Source organism: Dama dama, chromosome 13 (genome assembly GCF_033118175.1).
Source record: "Dama dama isolate Ldn47 chromosome 13, ASM3311817v1, whole genome shotgun sequence".
Classification (NCBI taxonomy): domain Eukaryota; kingdom Metazoa; phylum Chordata; class Mammalia; order Artiodactyla; family Cervidae; genus Dama; species Dama dama.
The window spans coordinates 63,989,465-64,011,818 of record NC_083693.1 but is presented as its reverse complement, the minus strand read 5'-3'; the positions used below and the strand labels follow the sequence as shown (position 1 = coordinate 64,011,818).

At 37.1% G+C, this 22,354-nt stretch overlaps 1 protein-coding gene across 3 annotated transcripts in view; it reads left to right on the top strand.

The window, feature by feature from the left end:
- Window positions 1-22,354, top strand: part of TRIP11 (thyroid hormone receptor interactor 11) — a 69,487-nt gene that overhangs the window by 45,090 nt on the left and 2,043 nt on the right. For all 3 annotated transcript variants that reach the window (XM_061159311.1, XM_061159310.1, XM_061159312.1), the window contains 5 exons: window positions 3,069-3,168; window positions 16,825-16,906; window positions 18,149-18,263; window positions 18,719-18,835; window positions 19,838-19,982. In XM_061159311.1, coding sequence (XP_061015294.1) covers window positions 3,069-3,168; window positions 16,825-16,906; window positions 18,149-18,263; window positions 18,719-18,835; window positions 19,838-19,982 — 559 coding nt within the window. The remainder of the gene's footprint in view (window positions 1-3,068; window positions 3,169-16,824; window positions 16,907-18,148; window positions 18,264-18,718; window positions 18,836-19,837; window positions 19,983-22,354) is intronic.

The window sequence follows — 22,354 nt, the reverse complement described above, 5'->3', positions numbered from 1 at the left end:
AGTCCAGGAGATAGTGAAGGACAGGGAAGCGTGGCATGCTGCAGTTCATGGGGTCACAAAGAGTTGGACACACACATGCAAAAAAAATGAAGAGTCGAACACAACTTAGTGACTAAACAGCAATGTCGTCTGGTGCACATATAAGAGTTTCAGGTGTGTATCTTGATTGGAATTGCTGGGTCATGGGATATATATGGGCAATTTCAACTTTACTAGATTTGGTGGCAAATTGTTTTCTAAAACATTTGTGATGATTTTTCTCCTGCCGGTAGTACTGTGTGTTCTTGTTCTATTAATACACCTCTGGCAACACTACTATTACCAGAATTTTTAAAGTTTTCGCCAACGTGGTTGGTTGTTGTTCGCTAAGTCGTGTCTGACTCTTTGTGACCCCATGGACTGCAGCTTGCCACGCTTCCCTGTCCTTCACTGTCTCCTGGATTTGCTCAAACTCGTCCGTTGCATTGGTGGTATCATCTAACCATCTCATCCTCCTGCCCTCAGTCTTTCCCAGCTTCTTCCTTAGAGAAGGGAATGGCAAACTACTTCAGTATTCTTGCCTGGAGAACCCCATGAGCAGTATGAAAAAGCAGTGTGGTTGGTGAGAAGGGCTATCTATCTTAAGGTTTTAATTTGCATTTCTAGTAGTGAGGTCTAGCATCTTTTAAAATGTTTATTCACCATTGGTGTTTACTTTCTGATCAGCTCTTTAACACATTAAAAATTTATTTCATCTGATGCTTTTAATTGTTTTCAGTGGGTCTAAAACATCTAGTCTGTTACTGTTATAAGTCCAGATCTTCTTTTTAAACTAATTTTATTTTTAAAAATTTAAAATGTAATATATATTTAGAAAAATAACAAATCAGAAGAAACTGAGAGGGAATTAGTAAAGATAAAAGTTGAAATTAATGAAATAAAAACCCAAAAAATGGTGAAATGAGTAGTGGAATCTATAATTTCTTAAAAAAATTATATTTATATTTTCTTAACTGTAAATGCTGTGAGGTTAACAAATTCATTTGAAAGATTAAATTTATACTAAATTTAATCTTGTAGATTTCAAATGTTAGGTTTTTTAATTTAAAATTTTTTGTGTCAGTCTCTTTGTGTATCAGTCAAGCTTCAGCCTGAGAAGCAGAACCAGTAGGATGTGTATGTGTTTACACATATGCACACACACACACACATACATACATACACATACATTGATGTATATACTCTATACAGGTTCACACATATGAGATTTATTATGTGAAATTGGTGATATGATTGTGGGGTCTGGCTAAATAAGTTGGAAATTTGCAGGTTTGATAGTATGGAAAGATCACATCATAGGCAGGCTGGAACTCAGGTGTGGGCCAAAGTCGTTGTCCACAGTTGGTCAAGAATGTAAATCACAAACAGGATGAACTGAAGTGGGCATGGGCTGAAGCAGCTGTCCACAGATAGAATTTGCTTCTCTTTAGTAGAGAAAACCCAGTTCTAGTTTCAAGACATTTCAACTGGTTCAGTCAGGCCCACCCTGATTATTCAGAATAATATGCCTTCCTTAAATTCAGCAGATTAGGAGCTTCTATTACTTTTACAGAATATCTTCATAGCAACATCTACATTACATTTGGATAACTGGGGACTAGCTTATCCAAGATGATACTACAAATGAAAAAGCTATCACACCCTGATTCAAGATGATGAGACTGTGATCTCACATTTTTGTGGGTGAATCCTTAGAATAACCAAGAAAATTGTGTAAAAGAACAATAGTGAGGAGGGACTTGCCTACTAAATGTCAGAATAGAGCCGTAAATCAATACCATATTGACTAGATATAGTAGAACAGAAGGAGAATCCAGAAATGGAGCCCAAGTAACATTTGAGAATTTAAAACTAAATCCTAAACTACTTTTAATTTAATGGGGGAAAGAGTAGATTAACTAATAAACAGTGTTGGCACAACTGGCTATTTATACTGAAGAAAATAAAATTGGACCCTATCTTATACTATATACAAAAATAAATTCCAGTTGTATCCAAGCAAGGATTTCTTAACTGTGAGGGGTGCTGGAAGTCTGGAGGTGTTCTTGGCTGTTACAGTGACTGGGTGGATCCTCTGGCAAGTGGGTAGGGGCCAGGAATATCAAGAGCACTTCTACTGAGAAATACTGTTTTAAAAGTGGTTGTTGTTCAGTCGCTAATTTGTGTCTGACTCTGCCACCCCATGGACACGCAGCACGCCAGGCTTCCCTGTCCTTCACTATTCTCCCAGAGTTTGCTCACGCTCATGTCCATTGAGTCAGTGATGCCATCCAACCATCTCATCCTCTGTCACTTATATCTTTAACTTTCATATTTTAAAAATATAAATGTTAAAAAAGAAAAATACTTTGCAAGAAAATCTAGAAGACCACATGTCCAGAGGCAGGGAGGAGCCTAACCTCAACTAAAACTCAAGAAGCAAAGTCGGACATGTTTGACTGTATTTGTAACACTGATGACAGAGTGTTCATATCTGCTATACAAGGTGCTCTTACAAACTAGCTTATAAAAGAAGGACTTCTCAATGGAAAAATGGGCAAGGTATGTGAAGATTTTTCCATGAGGGTAGTTCCAGCTGTCCTATAAACATGAAAAATGCTCAAATCCACTGGTATGTAGTTAGAGAAATAAAAGTTAAAGTAATAAAGAAACATCACTTTTATACCCATCAGACTTGCAAAATTAGAAAGAACATTTGTTGCTGTATTTCTTGACTTTTTTATCTTTTTCATAGTTTTTTCTCTTATTATTGTCACCTTTAAAATTTTTGTCACCATGTTGTCTTTTAATAGCATTCTCTCTCTTTTTATATATATATATATATATAATTCCTCTGAAAGAGACATAATGATGTTGTGAAGTGTGAGTTTTATCTTTCATACTTACCAGTATCAAATGAACTTGCCCAGGGTCAGAGAAATATAGCTTCATCAGCTGAAAGGGATTGACTGACTTTAAGCTGTCTTCCAGCTCTATAGTTTGTGAAGTAGGTTTTGCATGCTGCTTTTTAATGAACTTTTCTTTCTCAGGAACGTTTGGATGAAGCAAATGCTGCATTAGACTCAGCATCAAGACTTACAGAACAGTTAGATTTAAAGGAAGAACAAATTGAAGAACTTAAGAAACAAAGTAGGTTTTTTTCCTTTTTCTTTTTTCCCCTGCAATACCAGTGATGAATCAGGTGTAGTTTCCTGCCATGTGTTGGTGCAGTCGAGTGAGAACAACTTCTGTTAGAATGTGACTTCCATTTCTGTTCCCCATGATGAGTTTACTTTGATTTGAACACGGTTCCTAGAGAAACCAGTCGTTAGTTCTTCTGAACAGTGGGCTGTCCAGTTGTGCTTTCTGTCACCTTGTTGACCACCTGAGGGATAGATTTGACTGAGTCAGCTTGTCACAGTGTGACTTTTCCCTGTTCAGTCCATGTTCATCCTGCCTAAAGCTGTCTGCTATGTTAAAGGAGGCAGTGTTCTTAGTTAAAAGAGTAACTTTTTGTGGAATGAATGTCTGCCTATAAGTAGCGAGTTAGATTGCAGATGATGCTCTACATGCAGGCACTCATGTGTGTTTTTATGCTTGTGAGTTACCTCACAGGCCCTGTCAGTCCCCTGGGCTGAGTCCTGTGTTTAGGGTCATCAGTTGGGCCTCAGATAGCCAGGTGGTCATGGGGCTTTGTAAACTCTGGCTGCTGACAGAGATGGCATGTCCTCATTTAACCTCTGAGTTAATGGTCCCCAGGAAGTGGAAGCTATTCTGCGGCTGCATGTAGTAGCTAATGATTAAAGGTTATCGGAAGGGTGATGAGAACCTAGAAATGTATCAGCTTCCGGGAATGGGTTAGGAGCAGTAGTACCAAGGCATGTAATTAAGGAATTAAGAAGCACCTCTTAACATGAGGTAGAAATAGGCAAAAGTAGGAGATGGCACAGCCCCAACACTGGCAGACAACAGGAAGCGGTGACTTGGACATTAAGGAGGCAAGCAGAGAAATCACTGCATTGTGGACACCAAAGGACAAGCCAGATAGGTGGCCTTAAACAAGCAGGAGACAGGAGATGAGAGATTGTTGGGAATAAAAAAAATACTAAGATAGAGAATGTGAAGTAGTATCCTCAAGGTCACTAATCTGAGGCAGATTAGTGCCCAGCTAAACATCCTCTGTTTACTTTGTAAGATTTGGCCAGCCTTGGAACTCTCAGTGTAATCGAGGGGCTGGAAATGGACAAGGAAACAGTTATATATTGGGTCTACATGAGCATTTTATATAAATGTACTGTATTCTTTAGTCTTCCCATATTTTATTTACCCTTCACAAGAAACTAAAGTAGGCAGTATTAGTTAAGTTTATAAGTTAAAGACACTGAGATTTAAACTCTGCTCTTTTATCCTTGACCAAAGTTCATAATCCTTCCATGTTGCTCTATTTCTTGTCAGGAAAACAATTGTTTATAGGCTAACTTGTATTCTGTTCTATGTATATCTCCTTTGAAGATAGAATAGTATCCTCTGAGTTGTACCCTAAATATTGAAATGGTTGCCCTTACCCAGAGGCAGTGTTTATTTGGAAAACAGTCTAGTTAGGTTGAAGGCCAGTGTAACTGCAGCTTTACCTGGAAGACATATGGCAACCTGGAGGAAACACACTGAGCAGCCAAGGGATTAGCCAAAGAACTGATGTCTTCAGGTGGGGCTGGACTAATGCAGGCAAGAGAGCAGTATTCTGAACCAACTCCTTGGTCTGTGACAGTTCAGCTGTATGTCATGCTACTGTAATATTTAAGTTCACCTCCCCTTTTAGACAACTACCTGTGTTTTTCCCAGTAGATGATAAGATAGAAAAAAATGCTGTGACTTATTGTAGTCACAAATATTTTCAGAGTCCCTGCACTACTTAGTAATTTGTTCAGGCACCCATTTAAATCTTCAGTAGTAAAATATTTTTAGATTTTGATTGTAAGTGACAAGGCTTAGGTGGCCTAGGTCCCTATTCATGTAAAAAGTTACAAGTAATAATCATTGAAAATATACAGGACTCTGGGCTCATTTTGTGAGGCTAATATTAACCACAGAAAAAGTTCTAATTATGCTTATACAACTGCTATTTGAAAGGGCAGGCAAGAGGCCAGTGTTGCACAGACAGGAAGGGGGAGGGGGGCTAAAGGGACAGTTAGTTCTGTTATGTCTTTAAGTCATTCTTGTCATTTAAGCTCTTCTTAACAGTCTGTTTTCTTTTATTACCTAAGTGCTTAATATTACTTTTTTAGAGCTCTAAACACAAATGTGATTTTATTTTCTCAAAGCTGCACTTTTGATTTGATAATATAAATAAAACTTTGATTGGCTTGGTTGTTGCAAAAGAATCATTGTATATTTTCTTTCATAGATCATTAAGTACTTTAAATGTTGATTGATGTTGTAATACTGTACTTTATTTTTAACGCAAAACTTGGCCAGACAGCAAAAATATTTGCCAGGAGAAACAATTTTGAAAAAGACAGATTGGCTTTTGTTGCAAGAAAGTACATAGAGGCTTGAATTGTAGAGTCAGAGTGTTCTTTTATTTCTAAGCATCTGTGGACTGTCAATGATTAGTTGATATGCAGTTTCAACATTTAAACAATATTAGGAAACTCATTTTAAAAAGCAGTATTTTATTTGAAATGCTTATGTCACTGCTACCAGAGATGAGATAATTCATTCTGGTCAAACATATGAAAAGGGAGCTGTTGCTTATAACACCAGTATTAAAACAGATTGTTGATGGTTTCAGTCATTCTTAGAGGAGATAATTGTTAGTGCTGTGTATGTGCAATTGTGGTTATGAGTTCCGAGTTTTTACAGGCTTTGTGTGAAAAGTATGAAGATGCCTTAATTAGGTGTTAAATACTTAATGTGAACCAACTACTTGGCTTCATATTAGATGCTGTGTGAGATACTAGCTAGGATCCCCCCCTTCTCTTTTTTATAGGAACTTAGTTAAGGAAGTAACACCTGGCATAGATACACACCCATAGGTTCATAGTTTAAGACAGTGGTTCTCAGCTCTGGTCAGAAAGTGCATATTTACTTCTCCAAGAATCCCATTAAGGGTTAGGGACATTCCATGGAGAAAAGAAACCTGAGTAGACAGAGCTCTAGTAGTAAGATTTTACTCCCAAAATGTAAGTTCTTTGTCTTTCCCCCTCTCACCCCCAGCCCCACACACCGTGGGAACGTAACAATGAAAAGAAACCCTCAGATCCTGTAGGTGCTGTAATTTAATAGGTAATGTTGGCTGGTAGAAGAATTACTGCTTTCTTTCCTTTTAGGAATTTTTCTTTTAGCATTTTTTCTGAAAGTGTTCTTTTTCAGTGTAGGTCCAAAGACTTATTTCACATGGCATCCTAGATTTTTTAAAATTTTTTTTCAAACTTAAGACATTAGTCTTCTGTGAAGCAGATAGGATAATGTCTTTCATGAACTATTCTGAGTTGATCAGAGTTCAGAATTTCTATGGAATTGTCATTCATGGGAGAATGTACACCTGTGGAAACCTAGACTACAGCTGTACCATTAAAAGATATGTTACACTGCTATGTTCATGGACAAATTTAGCATTTTCTTTCTTTTGCTTATTGTTCTCTATCGTCATCCTTGAGATAAATTCCTGCTTAAAGTGAAAATGGTTGGATACAATTGAAATAGGAAGCACAAAAGAATTACTGTTTTGATAACTGTTATTCAAAAGGGTGGTGAATTTATGGTACACCAAGAAAAATAAGTTTTCATAAGCAGTGCAAGTTTAGATTCCAGCACCGGGGAAGGTGCCAGTTCTATAGCCGTATCTTAAAGGGCCCCATCACTGATTTTTTTTTTAAGGTTTTGTTACTGCTTTTTAAAAAAGTCTTCTATAGAAGAGTTGAGAATGGAAAATTTCCTTAGAGTGTTTTTTTAAAGAAAATCTAGAAGAATGTGTAAAATGAGCCCCAGTAAACCAACTGTAATACGAAGCATAAAAACATTTTAAAACTACAAATCTAAAAAGTTTAAACTGTTTTTCATGGAGCCACCTTTATGGTGCTGGAAGGTAGATTTTTTATTTTAAATAAAGACATTCCGTTTTCCAGGACATGATTTATACAAGAAAACATATAATGTCCTGTTGAACATAGGCCAGATACATTCCCAGACGCTTTGTTACCCAAACCTTTTGAGGGATTTCTTTATAGATGTTTTTGGCAGAAGTTGTGATTTTAGAGGAAACATATAAGAAATACCAGATGCAGTTTTCTGAGTTGCCATAAATAGTTAAAAAATTGTGATGATATAAACATCTGGGTGTACTAGAAAACGTCAAAATTTTTAATTAAGAAAAAAGTTTATGTCAATTAGGTAAATAATTAGGCCCTTTTCAACTTAATGGTTTTATTTCTTTTTAACTTTTTAATGGTTATATTTTTTAAATGTATGTCTCATTAGTTCTTCTAAGTATAAAGGGAAAAGCAAATTATGTAACTTTGAGAATTTTTGACTTAATGTGTTTTGTGTCTTTATATAGATGAGTAATTTGTAAGATAAATCATTTATTCTTTTTGTCCTGTGTTACATTCTCAGATAGTCTCCCTTCCCAGAGAAAAAGCAGTCATTCTTTTATTTATCACAGATTCATCGTTTTCTGCTGTGTACCAAGCACTAAAATAAGTGCCCAAGATGCAAAGATAGGGGACAAGAGCTCTACCTTTAGGAGGATAGTCACATACTTGCAACAAGCTATTTGAAAAGAAAGACAATCTATTCTACCTCATGATGGTGGTGTGGAAGGGTAGAAAAGGCTAGTGAAAGGTTTACTTGCCCTCACTTGAATGGCAAATACGTCCAGTGAAGCAGGCAGAGAGCTGGGAAGGAACATTCTAGACAGAGGGAGGAATTCATATGAAACAGCATCAGATCCGAAAACTGGCTGAAGATCTAGTGGACTAATTGTGTGTGTGTGCTGCACTGGTGTGGAGTGTGGAGAAGGCAGAGGTGGGAGTAAGCTGTTGGATCATGAACCCAAGTTTTAAACTGGGGCTAAAATATATTATAATTTAGTATAGTATAGCAAATAGGACTAAGTAGAGACAGGGGAATTGGAGAGCTGCTTATACGGGGCACAAGTTCTTTTCATCCAACTGTTGCCATGCAGGAAAATGGGTACAGGGTTGCTAAATCTTCAGATCTTTCAGAAGACAGACACCAGAAATGTAGACTTTGATATGACTTGTAATTTAAGTTAAAAAAAAAAAAATACCCTGTGGGCTTAACACACATTTCTTTATATCAGATTTAGTCCATGCTGATATTCCAACAGTGAGCTTTCAGAAATGGGTCTTGGTTTAGTCTGTAGCCTTCTAGAAAGCCATTTGTCATTAATATAAATCAGTACATATTAGTATACATTGATGGTGATATTCAGTAAGTGGCAAAATTATTATTATGACTTGACTGGTTACTGACCCAATTGAGGCCCTTTCTTTTGCAATATGATAGGTCTGTGTCATATTTAAAATTTTTTAAATTTAAAAATTAAATATATAACTTGATTCACAATAGTCAGTCTTTTAAAAAATTGTCAGTTTGTTTTGATATGGAAGAATGCATTACAAATTATCTGAATTTTAATTTAAATGGTTGAGAGAGGAAGGTGGAGAGGGAAAATAAATTTTTTTTTCTTTTTTTTAATTTCTTCAGAGTATTTTATTTCTTTTTTTTTTTTTTTTTAATTAGTTGGAGGCTAATTACTTCACAACATTTCAGTGGGTTTTGTCATACATTGATATGAATCAGCCATAGATTTACATGTATTCCCCATCCCAATCCCCCCTCCCACCTCCCTCTCTACCTGATTCCTCTGGGTCTTCCCAGTGCACCAGGCCGGAGCACTTGTCTCATGCATCCCACCTGGGCTGGTGATCTGTTTCACCATAGATAGTATACATGCTGTTCTTTTGAAATATCCCACCCTCACATTCTCCCACAGAGTTCAAAAGTCTGTTCTGTATTTCTGTGTCTCTTTTTCTGTTTTGCATATAGGGTTATCGTTACCATCTTTCTAAATTCCATATATATGTGTTAGTATGCTGTAATGTTCTTTATCTTTCTGGCTTACTTCACTCTGTATAAGGGGCTCCAGCTTCATCCATCTCATTAGGACTGGTTCAAATGAATTCTTTTTAACGGCTGAGTAATATTCCATGGTGTATATGTACCACAGCTTCCTTATCCATTCGTCTGCTGATGGGCATCTAGGTTGCTTCCATGTCCTGGCTATTATAAACAGTGCCGCGATGAACATTGGGGTGCACGTGTCTCTTTCAGATCTGGTTTCCTCAGTGTGTATGCCCAGAAGTGGGATTGCTGGGTCATATGGCAGTTCTATTTCCAGTTTTTTAAGAAATCTCCACACTGTTTTCCATAGCGGCTGTACTAGTTTGCATTCCCACCAACAGTGTAAGAGGGTTCCCTTTTCTCCACACCCTCTCCAGCATTTATTGCTTGTAGACTTTTGGATAGCAGCCATCCTGACTGGCGTGTAATGGTACCTCATTGTGGTTTTGATTTGCATTTCTCTAATAATGAGTGATGTTGAGCATCTTTTCATGTGTTTGTTAGCCATCTGTATGTCTTCTTTGGAGAAATGTCTGTTTAGTTCTTTGGCCCATTTTTTGATTGGGTCATTTATTTTTCTGGAATTGAGCTGCAGGAGTTGCTTGTATATTTTTGAGATTAATCCTTTGTCTGTTTCCTCATTTGCTATTATTTTCTCCCAGTCTGAGGGCTGTCTTTTCACCTTACTTATAGTTTGCTTTGTAGTGCAAAAGCTTTTAAGTTTCATTAGGTCCCATTTGTTTAGTTTTGCTTTTATTTCCAATATTCTGGGAGGTGGGTCATAGAGGATCTTGCTGTGATTTATGTCGGAGAGTGTTTTGCCTATGTTCTCCTCTAGGAGTTTTATAGTTTCTGGTCTTACATTTAGATCTTTAATCCATTTTGAGTTTATTTTTGTGTATGGTGTTAGAAAGTGTTCTAGTTTCATTCTTTTACAAGTGGTTGACCAGTTTTCCCAGCACCACTTGTTAAAGAGGTTGTCTTTTTTCCATTGTATATCCTTGCCTCCTTTGTCAAAGATAAGGTGTCCATAGGTTCGTGGATTTATCTCTGGGCTTTCTATTCTGTTCCATTGATCTATATTTCTGTCTTTGTGCCAGTACCATACTGTCTTGATGACTGTGGCTTTGTAGTAGAGTCTGAAGTCAGGCAGGTTGATTCCTCCAGTTCCATTCTTCTTTCTCAAGATTACTTTGGCTATTCGAGGTTTTTTGTATTTTCATACAAATTGTGAAATTCTTTGGTCTAGTTCTGTGAAAAATACTGTTGGTAGCTTGATAGGGATTGCATTGAATCTATAGATTGCTTTGGGTAGAACAGCCATTTTGACAATATTGATTCTTCCAATCCATGAACACGGTATGTTTCTCCATCTGTTTGTGTCCTCTTTGATTTCTTTCATCAGTGTTTTATAGTTTTCTGTGTATAGGTCTTTTGTTTCTTTAGGTAGATATACTCCTAAGTATTTTATTCTTTTTGTTGCAATGGTGAATGGTATTGTTTCCTTAATTTCTCTTTCTGTTTTTTTCATTGTTAGTATATAGGAATGCAAGGGATTTCTGTGTGTTAATTTTATATCCTGCAACTTTACTATATTCATTGATTAGCTCTAGTGGTAAAATAAATTTGATCTGATTACATTAAAAATATTTACATAAAGTCTCTTTCACATACACGTAGTAATTCTAACTTAACTGTACAAATAATCCAGTAGACTTCAGCATTGATAATTTTAATCATATTCCAGTCTATTAAAACTCAAGTTAATGAGAGTATACTGTATTCATAAAATTTTTTTGTGAGTTCTTTGCTAGGAAATGGAGTTTCAAAAATTACTTTTCATTCTGCAATTAATAATTATGGAACAAGAAAGCATTCACCATATACTCTCGACCTTAAAATTCTGTTGAAATGGTTGAAAAGAATTGAGTTATAAGACAAAGCATATGGTAATATGTCTTCAAATGTAAAGATATACAAGGTGCCTTTATATTTAAAAAATAAAATTTGCTGTTATAGTGAAAGTGATCTTGTATAAGTTGAAATTCTGTTAAGAAGACCATCAAATTTCTAGCTTTTGCTTTGATTATATTTAATTGACCAAAGAGGTTAAATCTCCTTATATTAAATTTATTATATCAGATTTAAATTTATTTTTTAGGTAACCTGTCCAAGTAAGACACCAGACCCAGCTTATTTACTGACATATCTGTGTGCTGTGCTTAGTCGCTTAGTCATGTCTGACTCTTTGTGACCCCATGGACTGTAGCCCGCCAAGCTCCTCCATACATGGGGATTCTCTAGGCAAAAATACTGAAGTGGGTTTCCATGCCCTCTTCCAGCAGATCTTCCCAACCCAGGGATCGAACCCAGGTCTCCCACATTGCAGGCGGATTCTTTACCATCTGTGCCATCAGGGAAGCCCAAGAATACTGGAGTGGGTGGTCTGTTCCTTCACCAGGGGATCTTCCTGACCCAGGAATCAAACCGGGGTCTCCTGCATTGCAGGCAGGTTCTTTATCAGCTGAGCTTCCAGAGAAGCCCCCCCAATTAACTAGATACTTGTAAGTATGAGCTCTGTATGTATTACACATGAATCTTGCTGGAGTGTTAGTCAGAGGTTCGCTTTCTGACACCCCTTTGTTTCAGTTTTTGAGATTCTGTTACCCATTTTAAGTTGAATTTGTCAGGGATAAAAATCACATGTGAAATTGTGTAGTGGGCCTGTGTCTTAACTCCTCCAGGAGTCACCCCACAGTTGTTTCAGCCCATCTTAAGAGTCTTGGATTCTGCCTCTGGCAATCAAAGACTACTGTGGCTGCTCAAGTCGCTGAATGGCCATCTCTTATGTGCAACCCCCAGAGAAGCAAGTATTTTAATTTAATGAGTGGGTTTCCCTATGGGACCACTGCACAGTATGAGGACTAGGCTCCGCCACTCCCCTAGATTTCTCAGTCACCTGAGAAAACCGTAATCGGCAAGGAGCAGTCTTGTCCCTTTATTCCTGGAGCAAAGCTCTCATATATTCTCCTCATCTTTATCCTGAAAAAGCTATATCTATAGACATACCTATAATAAAATCATATTTCTAACATTCTTTTCTTCCTTGTGTTGACTTATTGCCTTAGTTTGTAAAGATGACAAGGCAAAATGGAGGAAAAGTTATCAATGTTAGTGTTAACCAAAGTGATACATGTTATTGATGATAGTTACGCAGGGTTGAAAGAAGGTATTTTAAGAAATCATATGAATGAGTTCTAGTACTTTATATAGCACTTTACTATTTAGAAAAGTCATATTTAATCACTCAGTAGATTCTCTCAAAATCTCTTGAGATAAGCAAGCTCATTTTGCAAAATAGACAGTGAAGTCTGGCACTGGTGACAGGACCATGATTCATATTCCAGGTCTTGTGACAGGAGCATGGTTTCATGCAGGTCTGACTCTCAAGTCCTGCTCCAGCCACCTTTCTTTTCTCAGTGTGTGTTATTAGTCCTTCAGTTGTGTCTGACTCTCTGTGACCTCATGGACTGTAGCGTACCAGGCTCCTCCTTCCATGGTATTCTCCAGTCCAGAATATCAGAATTGGTTGCTATTCCCTTCTCCAGGGGATCTTCCCAACCCAGGGATTGAACCCAAGTCTCACACATTGCAGGCAGATTCTTTACTGTCTGAACCATCAGAGAAACCCTTTCTTGGTCAGGTGGCTGTTAAATAAACTTGAGTCTTGTCCAAGGGAGCTTAGTCATAAAATAGCCAGTGACTTTGTAAGGAGTGTGACCTAATTTTACAATGCTTTCTAAAGACAGTATTATAGTACAGTGTTACTAACTGCAAATAAAATGGAAAATTGTGATGTACTGATTTGTTGTAGTCACTCACATTTTTTTTTTTTTTTTTAGTCACTCACATTTTATGTTTACTTTTGATTTTAAATCAAGTGATGAAGACCCTGGCACCATCTCTCGGTATTACAAAGAGGCTCTGATATGGTTTTAGGATGTCAGATATTCAGAGTAACTCTTACCCTAAACCAGACCAATCCCAGTTACTTTGTTGCTCAACTTTATGAAGTGTACCCTGTCCCTGCCCTTTTTTCCCCTTCTAATTTCTAAAGGATTATTTTGGCATGTTTTTAGGTTATTTCACAGGGATACTGTGTTTGGCTATATACTCACTTCTGAATAACTGTATTTTGCCTGCCCATATGAATACAATTCTGATTTCAAATTGTGGTTTGAGTTAGTGTGCAGTTTTTGCGGAGAAGCATTGAGAATCTGATGGGAGGAGAATAGGTGTGCCTGGAGAAAAGAGCACATCTCTAGGGACCTTTGAGGTCAGTATTCAACTTTCTTTTCTAAATCTTTCCTAGTTAATACCACCCTTCCAACCCTTTCCCCTAAAGTCCAAGGTGGTTTTCTAGACTCAAGTATCAGTATCCACTTAAACTACTACTTGAATTTTAAATAGCCCTCTGCATGTTTTCAAGGATAGTCACACTCTCAGTTCTCTTTCTCACTAGCTCAGGACTAGCTTGTATTATGATAATGAAATTTTTAAGAAATTTGTACCCTCTTATCTTGGCCTTAAGGATGTTTTGAGGGCTTCCCAGGTGGTGCTAGTGGTAAAGAACCCACCTGCCAATGCAGGAGATGTAAGAGACGTGGATTCAATTACTTGGTTAGAAAGATTCCCTGGAGGAGGGCATGGAAACCCACTCCTGTATTCTTGCTGGAGAATCCCATGGACAGAGGAGCCTGGCGGGCTACAGTCCATGAGGTCACAAAGAATCAGACATGACTGAAGTGACTTAGCACACGTGCACGTGAGGATGTTTTGCTTATATATTTCAGAACACAGACCTTTCAATAAAAATTTTACCAGTATTAACTAATTTTCATCAAGGAATTTTACTACTTGAACTTTATTAAGATGGATTTCTTGATCAATTTTTCATAGAGCGAAGTTTAATTTTTCTAATTTATTTTACTGAAGTCATTTTTATCAGAAGCAAGGCTGTGAATTTTACTCTGAAGATGTCTAGTTATCATTCAATTTTCAGTTCAGTTCAGTTGCTCAGTCATGTACGACTCTTTGCGACCCCATGGACTGCAGCACGCCAGGCCTTCCTGTTCATCACCAACGCCTTGAGTTTACACAGACTCATGTCGGTTGAGTTGGTGATGCCATCCAACCATTCAGTTTTATCTTTTCGTTTTTAATGAGACAGTATAGTATAATGGTTATATTTTGGTTATACTCCAAAGTAGTGTTATCCATTAAAAAAAATACAATGTAAGCCAAAGTTAGAATTAAAAGCATTTTAGTAGCCTCATTTAAAAAGTAAAAGGATACTGTGAGATTAACTTTAATAATATATTTTATATAACCTGATGTATCTGGAATTAATCATTTTGAAATGTAATCAATATGAAAATCATTAGTTTTTAGAAGAAAGTAGATAGGAGAAGGGGAGTCTCAGAGAAAGGGAAGATGGGGGTCGGATAATTTGACCTTCTCTTCTGCCACCTTTCCATAGCCTGGGGGAGAAGTGGAGGAGGATGAAAGAGAAGACTGTGCTCCTCTGGCTCTTACTTTAGTTGAGGAATGGGATGGTTAATTCAGATCATGAACAAGAGGTTAACTTACTTGCTGTTCTTCCTCTGAATAGAGGACTAGAAAAGGCCCCTTCACTAGTAAAGGCCCACTTGACACCCTGATTTGTAGTGTATATGTGTCCATTAAGAATCTACGATGTCTTTTTCTTACCCAGACTTAAATAATAGTCTTGTTCTCTCTGTCTCTGTGTGTCTGTCTGTCTCTTAGTGTCCAAGCTTAAATTCTTCCCTGGAAACACAGGAAAGGAAACGTTTGTAGTAGATTTTCCAAACACAAACCTTGCTTTTATAATATGGTTATGACAACCATCTCTGTTTTGGTAAAAGTTAGCCTGTTATATTTTGCAGTTCAGATTTTGGCAATTTGGAAAAGCCACAGTCATTGCAAACAGTTAAACTGGACATTTTGTATATACATTTAGTACTGTAAATCAGAATTTTAGGCATTGTACAGACAGAATGAAAACATAAAGCAGATGAATCTGGCTTAACATGTAAGATTCAGAGAAAACTTCTTTGAGGAAGGGACTTGGGCACTGAGATGTGAAGGGTAAAGAGTTAGTGGGCAGTGCCAATGGAAAAGAGCTTTCCAGGCTGAAGGAAAAACATTTGCAGAGGTCTGCAGTGGGAATTGAGAGTTCAGAAATAAACCATACATTTCTGGTCAATTGATTTTCAACAAAGATTCCAAGAGGATAGTTTTTTCAACACTTTGCTACTGGAACAACTAGGTATCTGCACATATAGGAACCTTGGACTCTTACCTCACACCATTCAGAAAAAGTAACTCAAAGTGGATCATGGACCTACATTTTAGAGTTAAAGCAGTGAAACTCCTAAAAGAAAGCATAGGAAAATCTTCATGATACTGAGTTTAAGCAGTGGCTTCTTAGGGCAAGAAACATAATAAAAAATAAATTAGGCTCATCAAAATTAAAACTTTTGTGCTTCAAAGGGTACTGTCAAGAAAGTGAAATGACTGCCCACAGAGTAGAAGAAAATATTTGCAAGTCATATAGTGGATAAGGAAGCTTGTATCCTGCTACTACTAGGAAAATACTGCGTAACTCAAAGAGTAGGTTTGTAGAAAGAGGTCAAAGTCTAGTGTTCGGATGTGAATATTTCTTGATTTGAAAAGTTGAGCTCTACTGCAAGACATTCTCCTTTCATTTCTTTCAGAATGAAATTTGTAATCTAGCTTGATGTTAATAAGCATCTCTGTTGGCTCAAACTATCCATTTCTGAGGAAACAGGTGTAGACTCCGTGGGTCTGCTGAGAGTTCCTTAGTCTAGGAATCCATGGCTCCATGGCATGGTTGATTATGAACAGGGTCTCTCCCTGTTGTAATTTTAGACTTTGCTTTTAATACTGTTTAGATTCCAAGTGTTCTGCCAAGACTTTACACATTTTGCTTCCTTTTCAAATAACTAAGAATTTAAAAATAAAATAGTCCAAACAGCTTTCTAAATCAGTCAGAAGCTATATAGTACCTTGCCTAATCTGTTAGAACCAGTAATCTGAATTTTTTTGCAGTTTACCTAAGGATACTTTGCCCTGGCAGCTGCCTCCTGAGCCATGGTCTTGATTGTGTTAACTGCTTTTCTTCGTCAGCTCACCAAAAAAGAGTCCAGCCAGGAAAATGGAAAAAGGAAAATCTAAAATTGTCCTTTCCGTTTTTTCCTGTTAAAAAGTGGCTCTAGAAATGTTTCATGCAAGGAGGCAGCGGTGAAAAATCTCTTGTTTGCACTTAAGCTTCTGAAGAGAATGAAAACCTTTGGTTTCTAAATTTTCTGTTAAAGAATTAATTATTTTATTGGGGGTAAACAGTGTGAATTAATGCATACTCTGGCTTCTAGGTAATTTCTATACCAGAGAGCTTAATTCCCTGAGCCAAAGAAGAGATGGACGTAATTTAATATTCCTAATTAGAATAAGTACATATATTCAAAATTCAATAAAGATGTCGTAAATCTCATTTTATATTCGTACAGATAATTTTAATCAGTTAATGACTATCTTTATTCATGTATTTTAAAACAGATGAGCTCCAACAAGAAATGCTGGATGATGTACAAAAGAAATTGATGAATTTAGTAAATAGCACAGAAGGAAAAGTGGACAAGTATGCTTTGCCTTTTACTTTTATGTATTTTATGGGGATCTCTTTTATGGTAAAAACAATTTCTATATGTAAATGTGTGTGATTAAGTTTTAAAAAACCTTTTGTTTTTCTTATATAGTGATGAGTTGCAGGTAGTTTTAATGAGGGGTCAATAACTTGCCCTCTCTTGGTTTTTAAATAGATTTTTCCAGCTTAAGATTCTTTTTCTTAAGACCACATGGAAGAGATCACCGCAGAACGAAGTACTTCGAAATATGAAGTTTATTCTTACCATTCTTTTTTGTTCTCTTTACTGCCCTTAAATGGACTTATCTTGCTCAAATGCTTTAGGTGTGAAACCTAAGTATATATGTAGTATGTATCTTTAGCATTTTAAAGATTTAGATATTATTAGCAAATTTTTAATAAATGTGAATGAATGGGGAAATATAAGCATAACCATTAAGCACAAGAACTGCTGCTGCTAAGTCGCTTCAGTCATGTCCAACTCTGCGCGACCCCATAGACGGCAGCCCACCAGGCTCCGCCGTCCCTGGGATTCTCCAGGCAAGAACACTGGAGTGGGTTGCCATTTCCTTCTCCAATGCATGAAAGTGAAAAGTGAAAGTGAAGTCGCTCAGTCGTGTCCGACTCTTCGCTACCCCATGGACTGTAGCCCACCAGGCTCCTCTGCCCATGGGATTTTCCAGGCAAGAGTACTGGAGTGGGTTGTCATTGCCTTCTCCGAGCACAAGAACTATCCATCACCATTTAGGATAGGGAGGAAAAGAGAAATCTGAAATGTCTCCTTATGATATCAACCTGAGCAGGCACTGAGAATTACTAATGAAGCACCAATCTCAGTTGATTATTTGATTGAAGAAAGTGGGTGGCTTGTTAAGTGATGTTTTTAAAGGGGCACATTTTGAGTTGTTTGTTGTGTTCCTTAAGTGGACTTGTCAAGATTTTGTTAAAGCTACTTTAAAAGATTTTACTGTTTAGTGTTCTTTATAATTGAGTGCTGTTTAAGTATAATTAAATATTTGTACGTTCATTATTTATTGTTTGGGTACACTGGATAGTGAGACAACTGGCAAGTTAGCCTGCGCTGTTTCTGCCTTCATTTTCTTTCTTTTTTCTTTTATTACCCTTTTTTTCCCCCACTTATTTTTATTAGTTGGAGGCTAATTACTTTACAATATTGTAGTAGTTTTTGCCATACATTGGCATGAATCAGCCATGGATCTGCCTTCATTTTTACAGAGTCCTGATGAGAAACCTCTTCACTGGACACTTCCACACACCAAAACATCAGCGTCATGAAGTGTTACGATTGATGGGAAGCATTCTAGGTATCAAAAAGGAGGAAATGGATCAGGTAACTGAACATTTAGTGCCATTCTGACTATAACTGGAATACTTGACATTATATAAAAGAATCTCAATATATTTATAACTAAAATACTTGGCATCATATAAATTTTTTTTTCCTGTGTTTTATATAACTTTTGTTGAATACAATAATGTAGAAATGGAATCATTTTATACTACAGAGAAGATTTGTGCAGTTTGTATAATATTAGCGTAAATGTTTCATAACTTATAAGTCACCATTCATATCAGAATGCTGAAAGTTTGAGAGATGACAGTCCTTAGGTTTTATTTGAGATAGTGCTTGGGATGACATTTCAGTGTATATATAGCTTCCATCAGTAGGAAACTGGGAAATGGACTTGAAAAGCTTGAGTTACTGCCATCTGAAATCATGTAAAAATGCTTCTGTTTTCTTTTCTTGTATTGATCATATTTTTCTGTTTTAAAATAATCTTTCAGTTGTTGACTGAAGACCAGGGTGGTGTTACCAGGTGGATGACTGGGTGGCTTGGAGGAGGATCGAAGAGTGTTCCCAGCACACCTCTAAGACCAAGTCAGCAGTCTCTACTTAATAGTGTAAGGGTCGGCTTCGTTCTTGCTGAATAGGAATAGTGAGATCATTGTGCATCACATTCGTTTGCAAAGATTCTTTTTCAGGTTATTCTATACAGTCCTGTTATTTTGGAGTTGTGGAAACTGAGATGCAAAAAGGTGATTAGCTTATGGATAGTAAGCCAGCTTTAATAGTTTTATTGCATATAGGTTTTATTTTAACATTTTGTTTACATGATACTTTTATTTTTTGAAATAATAACTGTTCCTTCCATTGTTTTTGATCATACTGCTGTCAGCACATAATCATTTGTCTCTGACTACTAAATTATTAGATTCTCAAAGACAGAGGCTCTGTTTTATGCCTGTGTGTATCTTTGTAGTCATTGAGCCAGTTGAATGCTTATTGAGCACCTGCTGTGTGTCAGCCCGTTCTGAGCATGGAGAATGCAAGCTACACACCATATAGATGAAGTGCTTTTCTTCAAAAAAACTGACATTCTGGTAGGAGGTCACAGTTAATTAACATGAAAACATGATCCCTGGTATACAGGAGGCTTAAAATGAGTATTAATTGAATTGAGTACCACTGTGAGTTAGAATGTGGAGTTTACTTCTTCATTTTATTTATTTATTTATTTAAACTAAAGAGGAAACTAAGGATAGGTGACTTACCTAAAGCTGGTGAAAGATAGAACTCTTAAATTGAGTGGCATAAAATTTAAAGGAAAGTTCTACAGTACATTCTTTTAATCTGATAATAATATTACTGGTGACCTTTTACTGTACTCATTGATTGGGTGCTACTGTAGAAAAACGTGATTATTTGATGCTTGTTTTCTGTCGATACCTGTGTATCAGTTAGAATAGTAACACTTTTAATTGTTCATAAGGCTTGTTTATAAAGAAATGATTCAGATAGCATGACTAGTTTTTAATATGAATTAGGATAGCTGGTACAGTTTCTTAGTTGTGGTGAATATAATTTTATTATCTGCCTAATATATCCAAAATATTTCTTCTTAGTCTTTTTCAGAACTTTTTGTTAAATTTCTAGAAACAGAATCTCATCCATCTGTTCCACCACCCAAGCTTTCTGTTCATGATATGAAACCTCTAGATTCACCAGGAAGGAGAAAACTAGATACAAGTACACCAGAAAGTTTTAAAGGTAAAATCTTACTTTCTTTTCTACAATTTAAAAAGTTGATGATTTATGATTATGTTTTACAGTGATACCAACTGAAGTTTTAGTGTTTTTGAAATTGTGCAATGACTTCTTCCAAAATTCCAGTAAGGCATTAGATTTTGGCTTCATATATATATTCTTATAGCAATCTAATTTAGCTTAGGTTAATTTAAGCAATATGAAATATTTTCCCTTTCAATTCAGTTCAGTCGCTCAGTCGTGTCCAACTCTTTGCGACCCCATGAATCGCAGCACACCAGCCCTCCCTGTCCATCACCAACTCCTGGAGTTTACTCAGACTCATGTCCATCGAGTCGGTGATGCCATTCAGCCGTCTCATCCTCTGTCGTCCCCTTCTCCTCCTGTCTCCAATCCCTCCCAGTATCAGGGTCTTTTCCAATGAGTCAACTCTTCACATGAGTATTGGAATAATCCTCTCTCTGCATAAGCCATCTTGAATTATTCTTGGGAGTGCTTGGTGGAACTGGTAAACCTTTGTTCACCCATTTTCCTTTCTCACTAATAGTGCTTATTGCTAGTCAGAGTTAGAATTGTAGTTTATATAGTTAGAGATTTTTTTCCATGTGATAATCTTGAGTATTACACTCAGTAACTAAAGTTGGTATGTTAATAATATTTACAAGAGCAGTTTAGTAAACTAGCTTAGACATCCAAGAATATTATGAAACATGTTGAAAGGCCTGCCTGGAAGCAAATGGTTTGGTGGTTCTACAATATGTGGATGTAGTTCTCTATGCTACTTGGTTGTAAGGATCTTATTTATGCTATTCACATCCCCTGTATTGGCATGCAGTAAAGTTTCTTAAGTTCAAATTGAAGTATAATCCATTAGACTCTCTGTTCATGTGCATGTGCGTGTTCAGTCGCTCAGTTGTGTCTGACTCTTTGCGAGCCAGTGGACTGTAGCCCTTCAGGCTCCTCTGTCCGTGGGATTTCTCAGGCAAGGATACAGGAGTGGTTTACCATTCCCATCTCCAGGGAATGTTCCCAACCCAGGGATCAAACCCGGGTCTACTGCATTGCAGGTGAATTCTTTACAGTCTGAGTCACTAGGAAAGCCCATTAGACTCTGTACAGATTCTTTATTGGAAGGGTTATATCTTTTATCTGAAATCTTCATATTTTAATAGACTAATATGTTTGCTAGCTGGACTGTAAAGGTACATATTATATACTCTCAAGTTTATGTCACTTGCTCGGTACTTAAATTTGGATAAAATACTGAATTTATATTCTGAAATTTTAAGAACTTCTTTAGTCCTTCTCTCAGCTCTCAGAAGTTGCTCAGTCATGTCCAACTCTTTGTGACCCCAAGATTGTAGCCTACCAGGCTCCTCCATCCATGGGATTTTCTAGGCGAGAGTACTGAAGTGGGCTGCCATTTCCTTCTCCAGGGGATCTTCTCAACCCAGGCATCGAACCTGGGTCTCCTGCGTTGCAGACAGACGCTTTACCATCTGAGCCACCAGGGAAGCCTGCTTTAGTCCTTACTTAGATGAATATTTCTATTTTCCTGAACTTTTATAGAAAGTGAAAGTAGTAAAATTATTTTAGGTAAAAGATTTGTCTACTAAATTTAGGCTTTAGAAAAGTCTTAACTTTAATGTGTAGACTATACTAAAAACAGTTTTTTCTTGTTATACTAGATTTTAGCTTTTTTTTCCCCTTTAATTAATTAATTTTTGGCTGTGCCGTGTCTTCATTGCCGTGCAGGCTTGTCTCTAGCTGCAGCAAGCAGGGGCTACTCTTTGTTGCCACGCATGGGCTTCTCACTGCAGTGGCTTCTTTTATGGTGGAGCACAGGCTCAGTAGTTGTGGCACGTGGACTTAGTTGCTCCAAGGCATGTGGGATCTTTCCGGGCCAGAGATCTCCCCCTTCTTTCCTCTCCTTTCCTTTTGTACACCTCCCTACTTCAGTCAGTTATCAGGTCACATGCCAGCTTGATTTGTGTTGCTCAGAGACAAAAGCCAGAGCTTACCATGTAGCTATTTCAGAGTTTGGAAAATTGTCATTCACAGGAGAAAGTACAGCTTATGGACCCAAGGGTGCTCAGTGATAAGCAGATTTGATACATTTGTCTCAATGCTTCCTTTGTTTTAGAGGCCTCTTTTATTTGAGTTTCCCATTGCTGAAGAGGGTGTCTTTGAGGGGTTGCTTGTCTCTGAACAAAGAAGTTGTTAATGGCCTTGGGTAAAGCAGAATTCTGTCCACTAAGACTTTAGGGCATAAACTAAGTGCTGTTCCAGTAAAAACTTAATTGTTCAGCCTGACTTCACAGAAAAATAATCTAATGAGAATTGTTTTCAAACCTTTGAATGTCTAAAAGATGACC